Source organism: Amblyraja radiata, chromosome 46 (genome assembly GCF_010909765.2).
Source record: "Amblyraja radiata isolate CabotCenter1 chromosome 46, sAmbRad1.1.pri, whole genome shotgun sequence".
Classification (NCBI taxonomy): Eukaryota; Metazoa; Chordata; class Chondrichthyes; order Rajiformes; family Rajidae; genus Amblyraja; species Amblyraja radiata.
In genome coordinates, this window is record NC_046001.1 from 6115199 (window position 1) to 6130577 (window position 15379).

Genomic DNA, 15379 nt, shown 5'->3' on the forward strand with positions numbered 1-15379 from the left:
TGAAATCCCACTTTGTCAAAGTTGAGCCGTACAGTTTATTAGCCACCTCATAGTCCATCTCGTGTCTGGGCGGAGTTACAGCAATCGTGAGCGCAATTTGGTATTGCAAATTGTATGAAATACGTACCAATCAATAATATACTTTGAAAAGTTTTCGTTTTTCCCAAAATCTAAAATAGAAGTAAATCATTTATGGGCGAGTAATGGGCTATTTTTAAAACGCTGTTAACACCGTCATTTAAAATATTCCCGCTAATCTTTCGTTGTTCCCATTTTGTCCAAAAGGTGTTGTTTCAAACTGGATTGCTTAATCTTATAAAAACGAGGAACTTGTTATGCTTTGTCCACCCACCCCCTCTCTTCCATCTTTCTCTTCCTCACCCCCCCCCCCCCCCCCACCCCTCTATATCTTTACAATCAGTTTGAACAAGTCTCGATCCGAAACGTCACCTATCCATGTTCTCCAGAGATGCTGCCTGACCCTGTCTGATCCAGCACATTGTGTCTTGTTTTACTTAATCTTGTGATCTTTGGTACTGTCTCACGTTCAATTGAACCTGTCCTCATACATACACACGCACGTACCAGGAGGGGGCAGTAGACAGGGGGTCGCGAACACCAATTAATTTTATACCCTCCATACTGAGGTGTATGAAGACAGGAGGGGGTGAAAGCTGTGTATTCTCCATCATACTTCAGCTAATGTCGGTCAGCCAAGGACCAAAGATGAATCTTCCATATTTTGCATAGTTTAAACAGTTCTACAAAGAGATTAGCCTACTATCTTTTCATCCAATGAAGAGAAAGCACGTTAACAGGCTGTGGATTTCTGCCCACGATCTCCCTTATACACTAGCTTTCAGATATGGATCACAAAACCAAGGGCTGAAGTGTGTTTATTTCAATGCAAGGGGTGTTATGGGTGAACTACAAGGAGTGCATGGAACTACAATTGTAATTCATTTATTAGCCAAGTATGTAAAACATACAAATAATTTGATTTGCCATAGTCATACCAAAAAAGCAACAAGATACACAACATATAAATTAACATAAACATCCGCCACAGCGCACTGTGATGGAAGGCAATAACGTCTTATCATCTTCCCACCTTTTCTCCCGCGGTCGGGGCAGTCGGGGCGATCGAAGCTCCCGCAGCTGTTGCAGCCATTACAGATACTTGGTAGCGAGTAATGGCATGACTGGCAGCTCCAGGGTTTGGATGTTTCAGATGTTCAAGTTCAAGTTCAAGTGAGTTTATTGTCATGTGTCCCTGTATAGGACAATGAAATTCTTGCTTTACTGAAGCACACAGTACATAGTAGGCATTTACTACAAAACAGATAAGTGTGTCCATATACCATGAGATAAATATATACACACATGAATAAATAAACTGATAAAGAGCAAGTAACAGAAAGTGGTTATTAATAATCAGAGTTTTGTCCGAGCCAGGTTTATTAGCCTGATGGCTGTAGGGAAGTAGCTATTCCTGAACCTGATTGTTGCAGTCTTCAGGCTCCTGTACCTTCTACCTGAAGGTAGCAGGGAGATGAGTGTGTGGCCAGGATGGTGTGGGTCTTTGATGATACTGCCAGCCTTTTTGAGGCAGCGACTGCGATAGATCCCCTCGATGGAAGGGAGGTCAGAGCCGATGATGGACTGGGCAGTGTTTACTACTTTTTGTAGACTTTTCCTCTCCAGGGCGCTCAAATTGCCGAACCAAGCCACGATGCAACTGGTCAGCATGCTCTCTACTGTGCACCTGTATAAGTTAGAGAGGGTCTTCTTTGACAAACCGACTCTCCGTAAACTTCTCAGGAAGTAGAGGCGCTGATGAGCTTTCATGATAATTGCATTAGTGTTCTCAGACCAGGAAAGATCTTAAGAGATGTGCATGCCCAGGAATTTGAAGCTCTTGACCCTTTCAATGGGGCTATAATGGGGATGTAAGTGTGTGAAAGAGATGTAAACGAGGTGGAGGAGTTGCATTGCTAATCAGGGAGATTGTCACATACTGGAGGGTTCATTCATTGAGGTGATATGGGTAGAATTCTAAATACTTAAGGTGCAATCACTCTGATATGATTATAGACACTGGGACAGAGGAACAGATGTGTAGACAGATTACAGAAAGACGTAAAAGCAACAGTCAGAAGAAGGGTTCAAAAAGGAACTGCAGATGCTGGAATATCGAAGGTACACAAAATTGCTGGGGAAACTCAGCGGGTGCAGCAGCATCTATGGAGCGAAGGAAATAGGCGACGTTTCGGGCCGAAACCCTTCTTCAAACTGATGGGGGGTGGGGGGAGGAAGAAGAAGGAAAAGGGGAGGAGGAGGAGGAGCCCGAGGGCGGGCGCATGGGAGGATGGGAGGAGACAGCTAGAGGGTTAAGGAAGGGGAGGAGACGTCACCTATTTCCTTCGCTCCATAGATGCTGCTGCACCCGCTGAGTTTCCCCAGCAATTTTGTGTACCTTCGATATTCCAGCATCTGCAGTTCCTTTTTGAACAACGGGTTGTCATAATGGGTGACTTTAGTTTCCCCAACATTGACTGGATCATTGACTTGCTCAGTGCAAGTGGCATAGATAGGGCAATATTTGGCAGATATATCCAAGAGGCTTTCTTGAAACAGTACGTGAATAGTTCAATTTGAGGGGGGGGGGGCTCATTCTGGACATTGTGTCACGAAATAATGCTGACCGGATGACTGGTGTTTCAGTGGAGAGCATTGTGGAAACAGTGATAAATGTTGAGATTGATGAATAAAGGTAAGTCTGGACCTTGGGGTAAAGACGATTATAACATTATTAGACAGGAGTTAGCAAGGATGAGTACTTTATATCGGTATTGACCAAGGATGAGATCAGCATGGGGTGTAGGGCACATTGAGATCAAGCAGGAAGTGGCGTTGGGTCTCTTGAAGGACGCTAGTTAATGATTCCAGGGCCCGAGAGGCAAGAGAGATTGCTGGAGCCTTGATTTACTAAATCGGGTTGCATTGATGTGCGATGACAATAAAATATATTATTATTATTAGCCAATGTTGTTCGTTTATGAAGGAAAACAGGGATAATCCAGGAAATTATAGGTTGACGTGCCTCATATCAGTAATAGGGAAGCTGCAGGAGAGGACTGTTAGGGAATGTTTAAAGGAGATGTACTGGACAAGTTTTTGTTATCTTACAGAAAGCAGCAGGTACCTGGACTGTGGTCCAGGGTGGTGGTGGAAGCAGATGCGATAGTGTCTTTCCAATCTGTCTTTGTTATTGAAGGGACGGATATCTGTTGCTCTTAAGCACCATCTTGTGGCTAGTTCTGGACTAACAGTGCAGGGAGAAACTAAAACGGTTCTGATCACGGGGAATCAGCCTGTGATTGAAGATAGGGACACAATCGATCGGTTAAGCTGAATGTTGCTAGGAAATCTAGGAAATAGTTGTACGCCATCTATCCCACAAGGATCAGAATGAATGAATGAATGAAAGCAAAATTTAGACCAATTGTTTAGTAGAATAAATTAGCTGAAGGCTTCCAAACGAAAAGTTACCTAAAAGCATAATTGATTGAAAGATCACAGACCATCGATCATTCATTTACAGTCTGAAGAAGGGTTTCGGCCCGAAACGTCGCCTATTTCCTTCGCTCCATAGATGCTGCTGCACCCGCTGAGTTTCCCCAGCAATTTTGTGTACCTTCGATGTTCCAGCATCGGCAGTTCCTTTTTGAACACATTCATTTACACTAGTTTTGTTATCCTACATCCACTCCCTACACACCAGCAACAATTTACAGAGGCCAATGAACTTACAAACCCGCACGTCTTTGTGATATGGGAGGAAACCCGAGCACCTGGAGGAAACCCATGCGGTCAACTCCACACGGACAGCACTCTAAGTCAAGATCGAACCTGGGTCTCTGAGGCAGTTCTACAGCAGTGCCACTGTGCTAGCCCTTTGTCCCATGTGCGGACAAAAATAAGGTTGCAACCAAATCAGGAGTCTGTAATCATAGTATACATACATTGGATACCAACGAACAGACTGAGTAAATGGGCACCCAAGTGGCAAGCAGGAATGCCATCTACCATCTTGTCGAAATGTTTCTTAAATGTTGTGATAGTGCCCATCTCAACTACCGCATCAGACAGCTATTTCCATACATCGACCACCCTTTGTGTAAACAAGTTCTCATATTCAGGGTAAAAGACTGCATTTACCCTACCTATTCCTCTAATGCTCTTGTACACCTCTATAAGATCACCCCTCATCCTCCTTGCCTGCTCAACATCTCAAAAGCTCAGACCCTCGGGACCTGGCAACATCCTCATAAATCTTTTCTGCATCTTTTCCAGCTTAACATCTTTCCAATAACAGGATGACCAAAACTAAACACAAGAGTCCAACCGTGGCCTTGTAAAACTGTAGGAGGCACAGTGATGCAGCAGAAGAGTTGCTGCAGCGCCAGAAACCTGGGTTCGATCCTGTATACGGGTGCTGTCTGTACGGAGTTTGTACATTCTCCCCGTGACCTGCGTGGGTTTTCTCCCACACTCCAAAGATGTACAGGTTTGTACGTTAATTGGCTTGGTATAAGTGCAACTTGTCCGTAGTGTGTGTAGGATAGTGCTAGTGTGCGGGGATCACTGGTCGGTGCGGACTCAGTGGGCCGAAGGGCCTGTTTCCGTGCTGTATCTCTAAACTACGAAAAACTGTAACATGACCTTCCAACTTCTATACTCAATACTCTGACTGATGAAGGCCAGTGTGCCAAATTTTCTCAACCACTGTTCATGGTCTCATCCATGCTGACATAATTTAACTATAATCTCCATACTATTGTAGTCAATTCCTCCCCATAAATGCTAATATTTTATTAGCTTTCCTAATTACTTGCTGTAACTGTACATTAGAAATCACACAGTCAGAGATCACCCTTCTCACAATCGCCGTAGTCTAGATGAACAGGAGTCTTCTTACCATCAGCAATTTGGCATGGAGATGGGGGGGAGATGAGGCTCTTTGGGATACATCTTCAAGTGGCTTTACAAGCCCCCAGACTACCTGCTATTTCTGCAGCTTCAAGGAGTATATTCCATGTCCAATCGAGGTGAGAGGGGTTGCAGCCATTCCTTTGGTATTTGAAGGGATTACTCCTTAAAATTATGCGGCAGTCCCACACTCTAGGTCTTTATGGGGTTGGGCTAATTTAGGGATCTTCTAATGGATCTACTCCAAAGGTGGACTGACCACTTGCTCACCACATCATTAGGTTGTCTGAATACCTATCCCTCTTCCACATCCATATGTGGCTTTGTCCTTTTATGTAGCAAAATGTTTTGTTGGCAATCAGAGACACAGCATTTACCAACGATCAACCACCCACTTTCACCAATCCTACATGAATCCCATTTTATTCCTCCCACTTTACTACTTTCCACAGATTGTACCATTCACATGGCAATTTAGTGGCCAATTAACCTACCAACAAACCACGTCTTTGGGATGTAGGATAATAAATCCAGTTTAAAGTTAACATATGCTGTTATTTACTCCATTTTATAAATTTCCATTGTGATGTCCATCCATACATTGAGTTGGGCTCTCCTGTGATAACCATTTCTTTGTGAGATCTTTTTTACCAGCTACCATCAATATATTCAGTAAGTATTTGTCTTTTTTCCACCAGTCTTCAGGTATGAGTTCAAAAAACATGGTCTTACTCTCCAGGGGCACATGACATCTAAAAGGTAAGGCATCATGTAACTCTCTCCAAAAATCTTTAATAACAGGGCAATCCCAGAGAACATGGTAATGATCTGCCTTTAAATTTCCGCATTTTCTCCAACAAACTGGAGAATTCCGACCATAATGGGATTTCTGAGAAGGCGTAATAAAATACCGTATCAGGCTTTTTCAACTAAACTCCCTCGTTTTGTGAGCTGGTACATTTCCATTGACACCTCCATATTGCTGTCCATTCTCCCTCGGATATGATTATCCCTCCTTCCTTCTCCCATTTCATTTTAATACATAAGGTTGAGTGTGATTTAAGATTCAATAACCCTTTATACATACATGAAATAATTTTACTACCAGTATTTGAGTTATACGCTTTCCTAAATAATCCCAAACTTATACTCGACTCCGTTATATTTTTATTAACATAGTTCCGCGTCTGTAAGTATCGATATAAGTCTTGTTTTTCTAAACAGGAATTCTTCTTTAAGCATTTCAAAACTTAAGTGTCAGGATCTGGTAACGGGGGGTGAAAAATATGGTTGGTATATCCCCTTTTGCGGAGTTTTTTTATAATAGAGCGATTGTTTCTTTCTTTTCTAGGGTCTATTTCTTAACTTTCTTCTCTAACTCTCTCTCTAATGGGCTTTCTTTTTCCAACACTTTCACACTTCTTTTATTTCTATCTTTCTTAAAGCGCAAAAAATGAAGGGGTACAACAAATGTAATAAGATATATGTGGTGTGTATTACTGTAACCTATTGTATTTCTAATAAAAATTAAATTAAATTAAAAAAACTTCCTTCTTTCATTATGTTACAAAGAGCAGTTTTGCCTTTAACTGTCCATTCTTTAAACTACTATCTAATTTATTAGGAGTAGTCTGTGTCATATGCACACCATTTAAGGATTGTAATGTCTTCCTTTAAATTATACTCTGTATTTCCATATTTTAGGAGTCAATTTTACCGAAGGATTTTCAATAGCATTTATATAGTCTTGTAGGTTGCTGTCAGCTATGATCGCTTGTACAGGAATGACGAGTGTTCTCTTTAATATTGACAATAGCTCCATCTAGCTATATCCTCCTTAATTTTTTGGTGTATAGGTGAATGGTTGCATTCTGATAGTTCTGTAAGATCCCTTGGTACAATGATCCCCAAATATTTGAGATATTGGCACTTGTGGCTAAGGGTATCAGGGGGTATGGAGAGAAGGCAGGTACAGGATATTGGATGATCAGCCATGATCATATTGAATGGCAGTGCAGGCTCGAATGGCCTACTCCTGCACCTATTTTCTATGTTCTGCTTGGCATGCCAGAGGGTACCTACTTCTGACTTCTCCTGATGGGCTGTAGTTGTATGTAAGCAATTGTGTTTTACCTATGTTAATCTTGTATCCTGATAGTTGACCGTATTGTTCGAGTGATTGCATCAATTTAGGTAGAGTTTGTTGGTTACCCCAAATAAATCAAAATGTCATCCGTATAACAGGTCAATTTATGTTCAGTCCCTTGAATAGTAATACCTTTTATTTCTTCATTTTGTCTTATATATTGAGCTAGCGGTTCCAAATATAATGCAAAGAGTAATGGTGACCATGCACACTCCTGTCTTGAACCCCTTTCTAGAGAAAAACTCTTTGATAAATATCCGTTAACTTTAATTCTAGCAGTGGGCTTATTATATAGTGTCTGTATGGTGTTAATAATAGTAATGCGGGCCAAATCTATGTAGAACTCGATAGAGAAAATCCCTTTTTTTTTGCTTTGAAAGTTTTTCAAAGCAATAGACATAATCTGGTACAGATACAGTCCCCTAGGAAGCTAAACAGAATTTCCATTTTGCTAGCTTCCACAAAGCCTTCCATGTAAAAACCTTGATAGCTCATCAGTGAAGTTTGAGCAGCAGTGACACTGCAAATATAAGCAGCAAAACAGTGAAATCCACATCTCACTGCATCATGTAAGCAGCTTTCATTGATCCAAACATCAAAATAAGGTCCAAATAAATTTCAGTGGTCCAACATATTTATTAATATCAAACCAAATGACAGGATTTGTTAATGTTTACATAGGTTTGGGAGGAGGTCCACGTGGGATGTTGGCCTGGAATGGAGAAAAAAGAAAAATGTCAGCTGCTGTAGAAGCAGTTTGCTACAAAGAATGCCACTCAGAAACAGGCATCCATGGCTGAACATAAAAACAAGTCAAAAGCAAACATTCAACAGGTAATAAAATTTGAGATATTTACTCATGTTCTGTTGCACACCTGCCATTAATGTAAACTGAGCACACATGTTTTTGTACATCGCTAATCTCCATGTACATTATTCTCCCCTGATATTGATATTTGATATAATTTAATTGCCACACAACCAAGGTCGGTGGTATTTGGGTTGCCAGCAGCGGTACACTATTTCCCTCCTCATAAAGCAGCAGTCACTATTTTAAAAAACACACAGTCCCACAACCTGGAATCTAGGTGTCTCTGCACATTAGCCAGGAAAGGGGTGGAAAAACAACTGGCTACTCAGGCATTCTGAAGCAGTCAAGGAATGCAATTCCATTTCATTCATCTTTTCCGTTATCCAACCAACACCAGCATTGGTGGATGTGACAATAAATGTAACTTGAACCCTCCCAAACACCCAGGGTGCATCTTCTAACCAGTTAAGATACCTTGGTTGAAGCAACTCTGAAGAACCACCACTATGGAACCCAATATCACAAGCAATTAGGGTCAATGACTAATCAAAGTTGGAATGTCTGGTCTTAAACTGGTTTATTTACTAATAATAATAATAATAAATTTTATTTATGGGCGCCTTTCAAGAGTCTCAAGGACACCTTACAAAATTTAGTAACAGAATAAAAAACATGTAAGCAGAATGAAACAAAACAAAAAATAACGACAAAAAAAAAAGATAAAAAAATAATAAAGACATCAACAATACACAATTCAAAGAGCCTGACAGCCTTTCAATACTTACTCCTGGCCTGAAACGTGGTGGTGGAGTTCGGTCCTTCCTAGCCTCCCGAGAACGGTTTCTCACCACCTTGCTGTGGATGGCACAGCTGACGCAGTAATGCAACTTCACATACAGCTTGGGCAGCACATATGCTGAAAACAAAGAAAGGAACAGCAAACAATCAACAGCAGAATCCAAGCTTTTCAACAGAACCACCTCAAGCCCTTATAGATGAGAACAGTGGGGAAAATGGACGGTCAAGCAGGCTTCCACAGTAACTTACCGTCAAAAACACTGGCCTCCGATATATCTCGGACTGCAGCAGCCTCCACGATGTTTCGGATGACAAACTTTTTGATGGCCTTGTCTTTGGGGACACAACGGGCACAGTTTGTGCATCTGATGGGCTGGACGTGGCCACGGCCCTTCTTGGCTCGCCCATTATTCCTTCGCTTCTTAGTCTGAAAAAAGGTTTAGTTCTATAATTGTCAAATGTACCGAGGTACAGTGAAATGCCATTCTGCATGCTCACCAATCAGATTGGATAAACCATACATTGTAGTTATCGGTTCTCAAATTAAAATAGTTTTTTGTTGTTGTATTCAATGTGGGCTAGACCAGGATTTATTGCCCACTCAAGGTGCGTTCGAGTCGTGGAGGATGTTAAAAATGAACAACAATCATAGGCCTCAAGTCACACATAGGACCACCCTGGGGTGAAGATGGCAGACTTTTATTCAAGGACACTAACAAATCAGATGGGTTTAACAATCTAACAGCTGTGTTTCTCAAATTTATTGGGGGAAAAAGACATCCAGATATAATCATTGGAATTTAATTTCTCTTATTGTCACAGGATTCAAAAATGTTCTTGGAGCAGTCCTCCACAACACTCCCTAACATCGTAATTTAGCCTCTGTGCTAACACTACATACAACATGCTAGGTTGACAAACACATCAAATTGACATTGCTCTTCACCTGTGTTAGTGTAGGATGATATTTGACATGGGGCTGAATTCTTGTACCCCTATTCCCTGACTCAGTCTGAAGGGTCTCAATCCAAAATGTCACCTATTCCTTTTCTCCAGTGATGCTGTCTGACCAGCTGAGTTACTCCAGATTTTTGCATCTATCTTCGGTTTAAACCAACAACTGCAGTTCCTTCCTACACAACTATTCATTTACAGGAACATTAGAAATGGTAACCAAAATGCAACTTCAAACCAGTTGCATACCACCTCCTTGCACACAAATTCACATTGCTCTGGAGACTTGACTCAGATTAACCAAACTATGCACTATTCTGGGGATTAAGGATCTAATGAATAGATCTGTTTAAGAGAGAACTGCTTCTAAGTAGACTTGTATTCAATGCAGACTTGAATAGATTTGTTTCTCTAGAATAGTTCTCTCTCCATTGATGTGTGTTCCATTGCTTTTTATTGTATGACTGACTTTGCAAATGAAATTCTTCGTTTGTTGCAAAACATACTTGGCTAATAAAGCATTATCGTGATTGTGATGTTGCCTGGCCTGCTGAGTATTTCTTGCTTCTGTTCTGAGATTAAAAGCTCTTAAGTTAAAAACTGTGTGCCCCAGTCTACCTATGAATTCCGTATATTCACATTTTCAGCTGCCTCTAATGATTTTAGTACATATTAACGTTAAAAACAGGCACAGATTGTGGAACAGGGCTCCAAATATACAAAGGCCTTTTTGGAAGCGGTTCCTCGCTTCGAACTACAAGATGTCTCCAATGGTGAGTAAATTCAAGTTATATCATATCGAAATGTCATCAAAATGTAACATCAGCCCTCTGGTCGTTTCTGCTGGCTGGCTTGCAGTGCATTTGACAGACGGTGTCCCCATCGACCCACCCAGCAAACCGCCTCCTGGTGCCCGCGCAAGGCGGCCCTGCCCCGCGGGGAGACAGGCAGGCTCCTGGGCCGGGCCCGGTCTGTAGGCCTCGGCCCGCAAACGGCTCCGTGCTTCGACCACCGCTTCCCAGGGGGCGATGGGAGGAGAGAAGGGTGTTGGAAGCGGGAGGGCGAGGGCTGGACGGGGAGCGGGGGCGACGCTGGCGGCGGCGGGCCGAAGCAGCAAGACGGACACTCACCATCTTCAACACGAGTCACAAAGAGAAACGGAAGCAGGCGCTCGCGCCTTTTATACCTCCGCGCTCAGGCCCCGCAACTGGCGGAATCAACCCCCAATGCCACATCCAGCACCGACATCACGGCAGCGGCTGCCCCGCCGCCATGATCCACCGTGGCGGCTCAACAACGCTCCCGCCACTCGGCCCTTTTGCGTCTGTAAACACCGGGAACTACTTCATGCGGCGGAACGCGACGCAGCGGCGGGCCAGTGAAGGGGCCGCTACCCAGCGAGCAGCGCGCGTCAGCAGTCGTCACGTGACGCGGGCTGTCAATCAGTGGGAGCACGGGTCACATTGCGTCAAACGCCCCGCCTCCGTGTTGAAGGCACTTGGAGATGGAGCCCATCTTTAGTTTGAACAAAAATAGAATCAAGTGCACCGTAATCGTAGAGGCAGAAAGGTTGAGGAACTGTGTTAAGAGCCGCACCCACTAATAGTACATTAACACACAGGATGGTCAAGAAGCCAGAGATGGATAAGAACTAGAACTGCAAGAGATTAGAGAAATAGGGAGGGAAACAATGTCATTTCTGTTGCCCTCTTCACCCATGATTTCCAAGATGTTCTTTTCCCAAGGCTGACAATGTTAACACTGAGATATGGCTAACGTGGTGCTGGGGATGATGGGAGGTGATTCTGAGCGCAAGTAAGGTCACAGGGAGCTGGATGCGTTTAGGTTTGTGCTCTTGGTAAGGTGGTGGCAATGGGGCCAGAGTTCAAATCAAATGCCAAGTTTGCAGACAGTCTGGTTCAGTTTGAGACAGTGGTCAGGAACAGGAGCAGAATTAAATGGAGAGGGAATGGAATTTAAAATAAAAACAAAAATTATTGGAAGCACTCAGACCATGCTGAATTAATAGAAAGGGAAATTGAGTTAGCATCTCTGGTCAATGATCCTACGTTTGAACTGGAAAAATGAAAATTAGTTTTAAGTTGCAGAAAGGGCAAGGAAGGGATAGATTGAACAACACACATATCTTGGATAGGGCAAGGCAGGATTACAATGTATTCTGTTTACGGAACTGTCTGGGTGAGTTGAATGAGGGTAGTTTGAGAGAAAGAGAATAAAAAGGGAAATAGAGAAGCTGCGAAACGCAGGTCAGAGTTATTGCTGAGGCCTTAAACCAAATGTATTCTGAAAATGCCCAGCAGATCAAGCAGTGTGAGGAGAGAGGAAGAGTTGAACTACCGTTACAGATGAATGAACTTAATGGCAGAACTGGCTAGTTTCAATACAAACTAAATGCAAGTTATCTGAAATTGTTGAATTCAATATTGTCCCAAAGGCTACAACATGCCCATACAGATGAGATGCTGTTCTTCAAGCTGGGCCTCATTAGGTTAGTGCAGGAGGCGACAGAAACATGGCTCAGAAAGGGAGTGGGATATATAGAGTTAAAATTACAGGTAAATGGAAGCTCCAGGTTGTCTATGTGGACTGGACAGAGAAGTCCTGCAGAGTAGCCACCCAATCTGCATTCAGGTTCTATAAGGCATAGGAGGCCACACTGTGAACATTGAATGCAGTGCACTGGGCTGGAAGAAATACAGGTTTGTGCTCTTCACTGAGAAGGACTGTTTATGTCCTTGGTTGGTGGGAAGGAAAAGGATAGGTGTTGTATGGCAGTTACAATGGACAGTGCAATAAAGGGAAGCATTTCGTGATGATGAAAGAGTGGACTACGGAATTGTGAAGGGAAATGTCCATAGGGAATGCTATAAAGGGAGCAGAGGGGAGAGAGGCAAGGGGAGGGAAAGATACATCTGGTGGTAAAACCTTGTTGAAAGTTAGCAGAAGTTATGAGGCTGAAGCTAAACTCAATTGACACCTTTTGCCCAGGTTACATTGTCTTTCGGCCCGAAACTATATTCCTGAAATAGACGCTCTATTCTGAGCGCCATGAAGGAAATTACCAGGCGAATAGAGTAAAATAAAAGCAAGGATTTGTTCAAAACTTCCTTGAAAAGTATCAACATCCCCACTGACTGCTGGGAACCTCTGGGCCAAGACCGCTCAAAAGTCAAGGAGCACTTGGGATTCCACGAACACCTGGCCCATGAACAGAGGCAGGCAGACAGACATTTGGGGAGGCCCCAGAGCACATCTTACTCCAAAACTCTTCCTCTTGTTGGAAAATGGTGGAGGTGAGCGCATCTGAGTTATCCAGCCAGAGCCTAGATCACACCACTGTGATCTAGTATGCAGAAGCATGCAGAAGCCCCATGTAACGGGAAAAAGCAGCACAGCAATTTGCAAACTACCCCCCCCAAAAAAAATAAACTCAGGCATCTTGTGCCCTACATGTGGAACTATCTGTAGTCCCCAGAATAACCTCATCAGATACTCCAGAACCAAAATCCTCAATCCTAAAGTATGGCATAAGACAAAAGCATAGTGGTTTATATGTCAAACAAGAACGTACTTGTCATTTTATATATAGCAAATTGTGTTTCTTATGAAACAGGGCCCTCTGGAGGCAACACTAAAAATAACCAAGTTGGACTGGCCATTGTCACACTGCAAGAACACAGGTGGATCTTCCTCAACGGTGCCATTTCACAGTGTAAACACTCAGTGAAACAACAGCCGACAAAACTGTGGCTGTGCGACCCAACTGTTGGGGGTAAGCTCGCTCGTGTCTATAAATACAATAAGCTAGTCCTGCAGGCTGACACCTGGGAGTTTCTGTGTTTTGTACCGTGCAGGCCAGCTCGCAATGCAGTGTGGCTGTTCTTCCAAAACAAGAAGAAATAAAGCCAAAGGGCATAAAAGTGACAAACCCTTTGAGCAGCTCTTACAGAAGCACAGTGCTATTTCCTGTTTTCCCCTCTACCTCTGGTGAAAGGTCATTGATCCAAAACGAACTATTTTTCTCTCTGCAAAGTGCAGGAGAAACTTTGTGTCAGGCAGCATCTGTGGAGGGAAATGGACACTCAACGTTTTGGGCCGGGACCCTTCTTCAGACTGTTTGGAGTATGGATGGGGGGTGGGGGGGGGGGGGGGGGGGGGGGGGGGGGGGAAGAAGAGGTGTGCAGCTGGAAGTGAGGAGATGGGGCTGTGACAAAGCCTGGCAAGTGATAGGTGGATACAGGTGAGGGGAGGATGGATTGGGAGATGGATGGAGTAAGTGACAAAAGGCTGGAGATGAAAAGGAATCAGATAAGGAGAGAAGAGGTGGAATAAAATGTAAAGCCAGAGGGGAGGCGATATAGATGGAAGAGGATGGGTTTCTCTCTGCAGATACAACCTGACCAATTGACCATCTCAAGTATTTTCGGTTCTATTTCACTATCCCTGGCATCACTATATATTTCTATTTAGATAGGAACCATTTGCAAACACATTGGTTGTCTGTGGAAGAGAAAATGTAGTATTCCCTGTATATGCATTATGTCCAGATTATACCTAAACATTTTCCATTCGTGCTTGTTGATCATACAAAAAGTGTGCATGGGAATAAAACAAGTTCATAAGTCATGGGAATGGGTGCGGCAGAGGTTCACCTGCACCTCCTCCAACCTCATCTATTGCATCCGCTGCTCTAAATGTCAGCTGCTCTGCATCGGTGAGACCAAGCGTAGGCTTGGCGATCGTTTCGCCGAACACCTCCGCTCGGTTCACAATAACCAACCTGATCTCCCGGTGGCTCAGCACTTCAACTCCCCCTCCCATTCCAAATCTGACCTTTCTGCCCTGGGCCTCCTCCATTGCCAGAGTGAGCACCACCGGAAATTGGAGGAGCAGCACCTCATATTCCGCTTGGGGAGTCTGCACCCAAGCAGCTTGAACATTGATTTCTCCAATTTCCGGTAACCCTTGCTGTCTCCTCCCCATCTCAGCTCTCCCTCAGCCCTCTGACTCCTCCTCTTCCTTTCTTCATCCCACCCCCCCACCCTGCATCAGTCTGAAGAAGGGATTCGGCCTGAAACGTTGCCTATTCCTTCGCTCCATAGATGCTGCCTCACCTGCTGAGTTTCTCCAGCACTTTTGTCTACCTCATAAGTCATGGGAGCATATTTAAGCCATTTGGCCCACTCCTCCATTCAATCATGGTTGATCTATTTTTCCCTCTCAACCTTATTCTCCTGCCTTCTCCCCATAACTTTTGACACCCTTTCTAATCAAGCATCTGTCAATCTCCACCTTAAAAAACCCCAAAACATAAGTAAATGGAAGAGACAGTTAGTGCTGCTAATTTGCTGGTATATGGAGCAAAAGGAAACATTTCTAGTCAGCAGCAAGCAGTCACATAAAACTGATCAAACCACTTTACATTTTCAAACTCTGGAGGCTAGTACCAGTAACAATCACAAGTATACCAAAATAGTTTCAAACAATTTCCAGCATAATTATTCTTCACTTAGTGCAGACAGTTAACATTCAAAATACCCCTGAGAGACAAGAGTGAGAAATGTAAATCACAGCGCTTATACACACTAAATGTGTGAAAGTGCGTAAACCACTTGAAGTCGGGTTTTTTACAACTGTGACATCCAGGCTTAGACTGA

At 43.3% G+C, this 15379-nt stretch overlaps 1 protein-coding gene across 2 annotated transcripts; it reads right to left on the minus strand.

Annotated features, from left to right (window-relative positions):
• Positions 1–7754: 7754 nt before the first annotated feature.
• On the minus strand, positions 7755–11102 carry rps26 (ribosomal protein S26). 2 transcript variants are annotated; one of them, XM_033015526.1, is made up of 4 exons: positions 10832–11102; positions 8997–9174; positions 8735–8865; positions 7755–7850 (listed from the first exon to the last, which is right to left on the minus strand). In XM_033015526.1, exons 1-4 carry the CDS (start codon positions 10832–10834, stop codon positions 7812–7814), a joined length of 351 nt encoding a protein of 116 aa, XP_032871417.1. In that variant the 5' UTR covers positions 10835–11102; the 3' UTR covers positions 7755–7811. The 2 variants fall into 2 exon arrangements, with proteins under 2 accessions (XP_032871417.1, XP_032871418.1); XM_033015527.1 differs by lacking the exon at positions 7755–7850 and adding an exon at positions 8502–8533 and having other exon boundaries at positions 8713–8865; positions 10832–10988.
• Between the last annotated feature and the right edge of the window lie 4277 nt (positions 11103–15379).

What these genes read in the sequence shown, in the direction of transcription:
- rps26 (XM_033015526.1), bottom strand. An exon ending in GGAGGCCAGTGTTTTTGACG is followed by an intron (nt 8,866 to 8,996) that starts GTAAGTTACTGT and finishes CTTTGTTTTCAG; the next exon opens with CATATGTGCTGCCCAAGCTG. An exon ending in CACCACGTTTCAGGCCAGGA is followed by an intron (nt 7,851 to 8,734) that starts GTAAGTATTGAA and finishes TCTCCATTCCAG; the next exon opens with GCCAACATCCCACGTGGACC.